Below are 8,027 nucleotides of genomic sequence, written 5' to 3'. Positions count from 1 at the left end.
GGTTAAATTAATAGGTAGTTTTACAGTTGCTTGTACTTCCACTGTCAACCTTATGGCTAAATAGAAGCAATAGGAGCCATTGATTTACGAGTTCTACTAACAAGATTGATTCTACTGCCAGTAGCGAGCACCTTAGCATGTTTACTAACATGGGTCTAAATTATTTCCTATTGTCTGCTCCCTCAAGGATTAGGTACTATTCAGATTGGGGGTGATGAATGATGATGCCTGCAAATGCAAGCCCCAATCCAATTGCTGCCTGCCATGGCCCCCACCATGGATTGAGGCGATGTGCCTCTTCAACCCGGCAAGGCGTGCTCCACTGTCTGGGGGGCCTCCCTCACCCTCAAACCCAGGGTAGAAGAAGAAGATGAGATCAGATGCATGCAAAGAAAGATTCTTTCCTCCTCCATTGCTGCCCTATATTATCTCAAGTGGATTCCACATGTGTTGATCACTTGGAAGCATCCATCCATCCATCCATCTATTCTCTTGCATTTTCTTTGTTTTCTAAAAGAGGGAAGAACATGTACCACCTCTTCTACTGGTTAGTTACTGTACTCCCTCCATCCCTAGATGTTTAACGCCGTTGACTTTTCCGCTTATTCAAAAAATTTTGTAAAATATGTAAAGCTATATATATGCATAAAAAATATATTTAACAATAAATGAATAAAAAATAATTAATAATTATGTAATTTTTTTTAATAAGACGAATAGTCAAAACATGTATAAAAAAAGTCAACGGCCTAAAATATTTAGAGATGGAGGGAGTATTTGAGAAGATCTGTGATTAGTAGTACCTTTGTTAGTGAAATTCCCATTTTTCATGTCAAAGTGTTGAGGGTGTTGGCATGTATTTAGGCTCTCTTTTTTAGTGTGTAGTGTCTACTTATGTGTGCAATGATTTGGGATAGTTTCAGCCTTTCAGCTTCAGTCTGAGTAGACAATAAGAAATGGACACATTATGGGCTTATTTAACAACATGATCCAAAAATAACATTTCAGGGGGTTAATGGCATAAATGAAATGGTTTAGGGAGTAAAGTGAATATTTCTCTGAAAGACAGCTTCCATAAGAGCAAGTTCAATAATATAGCCGAATGCTCCAAATCATCTATAGCCAATTTAATCGTCAATTCATTCAATAACTACCAATTGGAGACAGTGAGAACTTAAACGGGGGCAAATGTTCTACAAAAAGGAGGTAAATGTGTACTGAATTAGCAAATATTGTTACTAATATCTGATGAATAGTCTAAATCCATTTGATTTAATTTATATGCTAAAACAAATTTATCCCAACATAGCGTTAACTAGGTTCATTCATAAGCTTTTCCTAGCATAGTTGTGATCCAAGCAAACAATGCCCAAATGCAACTTTGGCCACTAATTTATATGATGAGATATATTTTTTTTAGCCGGGTTTATGATGAGATATATAAAAAGATAAACTATTAACTTTGTGAAAATATTTTTCGGTAAGCATTTGAATGAAAGGTTTCAGCATAACCATGTCTAAATATTTATTTATAGTACAAAGTCAAAAGGTACAGATGCACAGTCATCTTAACATAGTAATGTGGAGGTAATAGTTCTGAAATTGATCTTTGATAGATGTCTTGATAAGATGGAGCACAGAAATCAGTTGACATAAAGTTTTTGGAACGAGCAAATTAGATGGAAGTATTGCGCTAATTGTCAGTCCTGTATTATCCACATACTACAGCTGGTATATACCTAGATTAATCATCTGAAGGAATAGTGTTCTTGATAAATGATTAAGATAAGTACATTGTCATGATCCTCCAACAGTGTGTATAAGATCCAAAGCAATTAAGTAGTTATTAAGAGAAAGAATGGGGTTTCTCACCATCTGCAGCGTTTCAACTACAAATGAAAGATTGGAACTTTGGAAGCTTTCAAAGGTAGGGGCTCTTCCAAATTTGGGATTTACTCTGGACCAACAATTATTAGTGCCCCTGTTCAGTATAGAATTAAAATAGTGGTTTTAAAATAAATACAGGTGTGATCATGGAATCTTCATTTGAGTTATGGAATGTAGTATAATAATGCTCTCACCTTCAATGCAATACTACCTTAATTGCGATGCAATGACCATTTCATTATTTGCAACTAAAAACCCACATGATCCCTCGTGTGCCTGTAATGTCTCACATTCATATGGGCCCTGAACTCACGCGTGTTTGAAATAAAAGCCTCGACTGATAGGAAAAGATCACTTACACGACATTGCAGTATAAAGAAACCTAAACCAAACCCAGCAAGCCGAGAAAGACCACTAACCCTGGGAGGAACCATCACACGTGGATCTGCCCCCCCCCCCCCCCCCCCATGGTTCAACCTTAATCAGACAGTAAAAAAACAAGACCTGCTCTGGCCGCCGGTTCACCGATCCAACCACCAGTTTTTTATTTATTAACACTATACTTAATTTATATTATTTTTTAAATATAATCATCACAAATTTGTAAAATATGTATAAATAAATCAATATATCGGTTATAATATTTTTAAAAAATAACTATAGCAAGGTAAACTAATAAATTCATAATGTAATATTGTTATAGGACAAATTAAAAATCGGTTTGACACTAAAAAAAATCGGTAAAAACCGGTTCGATTGTAGGGACGGCCTTTTAGCGGAACCGACTTGTCAAGGTTGTTGGTTCCATTTTTTTCTGGTTCAACCGCCAGTCCGGTCTTTGTTTTTTACTATGCTTTGAGACTCCTGCATCATATACAATGGCCTGCTTATGAATACGTGTTTTAACCAATGGGCCAGTGAGTGATTTCGTTTAATCAACTCTAAAATTTTGCTCCTGGGGAGAGTTAAACCTAAGAGCTATTAGGTACTACTAGAGCACTACAAATCACTGGGCTGCATACATATTAACCAAATGTTGAATTTGTAAAATTTTAGCAGCAAACAGGAATTTACCGTTGATATAAACATACACACTGAACTCCCAGCTGTGCTCAAGCATACATATATATAATTAATTAATCCCAAAAGGAGAGATGCTTGTTGAGAAATTAGAAAAAAAAAGGTGCACATAAAAATGAATAGAGATAATCAACGAATACACATGCATGGATGGACCCATGTGCAATCTCAACTGTGCTTGCATGTATATATGTAAGAAATTATTGGTTTGTAGGTAGGTAGATCTGGGGATTTTGTTTTCTTTTGCCAAGCACAGGGTGAGGGACCAAGGTAGACCTTGACATGGCATCTAATTGTGCTGATGTGAGGACATGACACAATCATGTAGACACTGGCCCTTGCACTGAGTTTCAGGGATCACCCCAGTGACAGTGAGCATATTACACAAGGCATCATGCATCTGTTTGGATTGGTGTTTGTATTCTTGTTACATACTGAGAGTGCATATGACCATATGGGCAGCATAGTACAATAACTTGCACTGACATGCTTGTTTTTTGACATTGACAGGTGGGCCCTGCTGAATTTTTTCACCTTAGGTTGGGTGTGTGGTGTAAATTGTCAATACTGAAGAGAATTTACCTCAAAAGGTATTCTTTTTTTCCAAAAAAAAGAGGAAGTGAAATCCATTGATTAATAATAGTCTAAAAATATTGGATAAACATGCTTAGATGGATTCTTTATTAAGATTTTTTTCCTTACATGATTGACATTCTGGATATAGATTTGCACATGATTATGAGATGACTAGACGAAATATTTTGCTTGCCAAATTATGTCGTCTTTCTCTTCTGAGTCGTCTAATCCAAGAAAACATCATCACGCATGCTCAGCTGCTAGCTGCCTGGCCTTTTTTAGGACCCTTGTGCGGTTCCATTTCTATGGCATGTCTATCTTAATGTTCATTGTTCCTTTTATAAATAGTTTGATCTGTTTCTGGTTGATTGTAAAAGATTCTGATCGATTTTCTGTTCACCCCCTCCTTTCAAGGGAATGTTGCAGTGTTGATTTCAAGGCAATTTTCAGCTCATTTTGTCCAGCTATTCAAGTCATCTGAAACAAAATTTTGTTGTAAAATCTGTTTAATTAATAGTATTGATTGATTGATTGATAGGTTGGTCCTGTTTACAGTAAGATTAATCACATGGACCTGTCCGACAACGAGTACCTATGTCTTATGACAAATCTGTTCTTGTGCAGTCTACCTGATACTCCCCAAGTACAGCTACTTATATATATAGTCCAATTAAACATGAACAGTTCATATAATATCAGTTTACCCCCAGATCATGTAGTTCTTGTAATGAGGATTTATTTTCAAAACCTCTGCAATTAATTTGTACATAAGTAGGTAAGAAAATGTTGTTGTTTCTCTCTGTTTTTGCGTATGGTACAAGAGAGATTACGACAAAGTAACAAATACTTGCTGGAAACAAAGCAACAGTAATTTCCAATAATGCATGCAATGATGCAAAAGAATTTTTGTGGCATGAAGAACTACCACGTGTTCAACAAATTCATGCATCTGCGTAAGCCAGGTTACAGATATTTGAAACCTGGAAAAAAAATCCAGCTAATCCATGGGAGGAGGTGAAAGAGACATGCATCTGATAGGATTGAAAGCAATGAGATGGACAATGACAGGGCTGACACCATGGTCTGGAACTAATCATGCAGTGTTGGATTTTTCCATGCCCTGGCCTTGTCCAAATCCTTGGGATGAACAATAATACAGATCCCATTCAGAATGAACAGTTTGCTTGCAATTGCAGGCCTCACAAATCTGAAGAAGGAAGAAGGTGTGTGTGTGTGTGAGGGGGACCAACACATGTTATTGTTACCAACTACTCCACATAACTCACTATCCAATCACATTGCCCAATCTTGAGCTGCATATAAGCCAACCCAAGATCCAACTTCAATTCTGAATCTGATCAGGGATTGACCTGCTGGATCTGAATTCCTGCAGGATTCAAGTCAGATGAAATCTTGACTGTCCGTTCCACTGTAAGTAAGCGTTTAACCCTGTAAGGAATGGCAGGTTTTTTTTTTCTTTCTGCTTGCATCCTGCCGTTGTTGCAAACAGTTGGGCGGCTTTTTGTTATTTTAGTTTCTTTATTTCCATGTGAAGTTAAGGGAGATGTTCTGACTTTCAGAGACAGTATATTGTAAGTATTTAAATTAGTTGGGACAAGTGGTTATGGCAATCTTAATCTCCAATGCACATGTTAGCATGAGATCTGAACATAGCATTTCCTAGCTGTCTGTTCAGTGATCCTTCTGATGCTTGTGATCCAAACCAAAAAAAAAATTCAAAACCAATATGGCTACACAACCCCATGACTGACCAACAGTTTCAGTAAACAGCTGTAAAAACAAACCTGACATATCACAGTATGAACAGATCCATGGACCCTTGAACTATCAAACATATGAGATTTGTTTCAGTCCAATAAAAAGTAACAAAAAGTACCTCGAGGTACCGGTACCTAGTGGTACCAAATCGTTTCTGATCGTTGGATCTAACAGTGCGCATCCTACTCAACTAGATCCAATGGTGAAAAACGATTTGGTACCTTGAGGTACTTTTTTGTTGGATCGGAGCAAATAACATATAGATTTCAGCCCTTCGACGATCGAAAAATCTTCAGCGATGTGGCATCAGTGGGTGAGCATAGGATTTTTGGTGCTGCAAAAATTGAGAATATAATAGCTGGGGCTTCTTATCTTGGTCCTATCCTTTTCTTGGCACTACATAGGAGCATCTTTGGCACCTTTATCATACTTGAACTCCATTGGCCTAAGTGACTTGGATTTGTTTGGCAAGCCCACAAGGCCCCACCATGACAGTAAAACTAATGACAGGAGAGAATCTTAAATCCACCCCCCCTGCTTCACCAGATTTGATACATGCCAACCTGTTGCCCCTTTGCAGAACCAGAAGCTCTTTGCCTTGGCCTAGCAGTAGCCACAGCAGCAGGAGATCTTGCTGTGAGAGGAAGAAGAAGAGGAAGAAGAGGAGGAGGAGAGGTAGCTTTGGCCTTCTTCCTTCAGAGGAATTCAGAAGTAGCAATCCTTGGTAGAGGTGAGCACAAGGCTCCTGTGACCCTCCTCCCTGCTTACTCTTTGCTTCTCTCATGATTCTTTTCATCAAAGAACTGCACTTGAACTCTTTCATGGAGCATGATAGCATTTCCAAAAGTTTCGCGAAGCCTGTTTTTTGATATTGTGCTCCAAGATTTTCATAATTTCATCATGTTCAAGGAGGAGCTATTGCTCTGCCCTTCAGAAAGTGGTATAATCTTTCAGTTTGCAGAGGAAACTGAGGCTGTTCTTCTCCCTTGCTTCTTCTAGAGCATTTTAGTAGTCCTTTTTGAATCATAATCAAATGCAACACATGCAGACTTATGGTGTATATATATCCCGTTTCCTATTCCATAATTATGTCTGAAAACATTAAACATCGGTGCCGTTCAAGGTGCAGATTTTGTAGGTATTCATTTGAGACATCAAGTAGGGAATTCATGTTTGTTAAGAGTCACTCTGTTTCTGTGACAGCTGAACATAAAATTTATGGGAATTCCAGTACAGTAAGATCCATAGTTAATTTGTACAACCTTGCAAAAGTTATCTTTGATACAAAACCTAAAAAGTACAGCACTTCTTGAATGCCATCTCAAATTACATATAATTATTTTGCACAAATCAAATATTTTGAACGTTCTTCTAGTATCCTACAGAAATGTCAAAGTTTTTTTTTTGTCTGTGGCATCTACATCCTGCATTTTTTTCATCATTTTCTCAACAAAGAAGAACTTAGCGATTCTCAACATAACACATTATCAAGAAGAGAAGTCTCACTCAAGCTGGAGTCCCAAATTTTTGTTGCTCTACTGAAAACCAGTGTACTTGCAAGCCTATAAACACAAGCTGACAAACGATTGATGTTAGGTCACATTACATATATGCTTACATAGGATACTCATTTACCTAACTAATGCAACTTAAATGCTTCATGGTATCACCTGCCTGACTTAATTGCAAAGCTAGGTACTGGCTTTCTAAGAATGAGAAAATAGACTTCACTTGAAAGGTTGTGTTAGCAGCAGCAGACACTGTCCCCATCACAAACATGGAAAAAAAGATCAGAGAAGGAACTCACAAAACCATCCACGCAACCAGCAAGAACTTAAACAAATGCTTCAATAATTGCAGTGTAGATGTAGCAGTGTCAGCCATTGCCATTGTCTGCAACAGCAACCGTTTGTACTTACTTTGTCATCTTTCTCATGAAGCAGACTGCCCATGCCAGTGAGCTGACAAGAGAAAAATGGAGAAAGAACACATCAAGATGGCCATCCTGAAGCAGGAACAGACATTCAGACAACAGGTATACCATGTTTAACAAACCATGCCTGCTCAAACATAGTACAATCTTCTAAAATTCTGAAGTGCATAATTCTCTTTTTCGTCGAAGCAGGTTAACGAGCTGCATCGCGTGTACCGAATTCAGAAGCAACTGATGCTGGAGATGCAGAGCATCTCAACCCAGGCTCAAGCAAAAGCAGACAATAGAACCAAACCAAGATTGGAGATGGATCATCAACAATGGTACAGAAACTCAGGGGAGAAGAAGGCCCCCTTCGTCGAAGATTTCGACCTTGAGCTCACACTGGCAACTGGGGCTGGAAGGAAGCAGGAGAAGCCATCCAACTCAGACTCTGGAGCAACAGTGTCGTCGTCAACTTCTGCTGAATCAGAGCCGGAGCAGCGGTTTCCTGAGTCCAATGTAACCATAAGGTTTCAGAATGAGAGCAAGAGGCATGATGATCAGCTCATGCAGTCTCCTTGGCTCTATCAATGTTTAAGTCTGAAGATGGCATGATGACTTAGCTATATGGGTGGCTTGATGAGTGTTTAAAAGCTCAAAAATCTCAGACAAAAATTGGCTTCTTATATGTATATGTATATGACAAACTAATTCAGAGTAACTGGAGGGCTCAAAAGAGCGAAAGACAACACACACAAAAGAAAACAAGCAACATGAAATGCTACTCCAG

At 38.3% G+C, this 8,027-nt stretch overlaps 1 protein-coding gene across 3 annotated transcripts; it reads left to right on the top strand.

Moving 5' to 3' along the window:
- Nucleotides 1–4,759: 4,759 nt before the first annotated feature.
- Nucleotides 4,760–8,016, top strand: LOC102705026. 3 transcript variants are annotated; one of them, XM_015843203.2, is made up of 4 exons: nt 4,760–4,974; nt 5,903–6,052; nt 7,266–7,357; nt 7,448–8,016. In XM_015843203.2, exons 3-4 carry the CDS (start codon nt 7,298–7,300, stop codon nt 7,850–7,852), a joined length of 465 nt encoding a protein of 154 aa, XP_015698689.1. In that variant the 5' UTR covers nt 4,760–4,974; nt 5,903–6,052; nt 7,266–7,297; the 3' UTR covers nt 7,853–8,016. The 3 variants fall into 3 exon arrangements, with proteins under 3 accessions (XP_015698689.1, XP_006664054.1, XP_006664053.1); XM_006663991.3 differs by lacking the exon at nt 4,760–4,974 and having other exon boundaries at nt 5,761–6,052; nt 7,263–7,357; XM_006663990.3 differs by lacking the exon at nt 4,760–4,974 and having other exon boundaries at nt 5,762–6,052.
- The last annotated feature ends 11 nt before the right edge of the window (nt 8,017–8,027 follow it).

Source organism: Oryza brachyantha, chromosome 12 (assembly GCF_000231095.2).
Source record: "Oryza brachyantha chromosome 12, ObraRS2, whole genome shotgun sequence".
Taxonomy (NCBI): Eukaryota; Viridiplantae; Streptophyta; class Magnoliopsida; order Poales; family Poaceae; genus Oryza; species Oryza brachyantha.
This window is presented reverse-complemented; position numbering and strand designations above follow the sequence as displayed.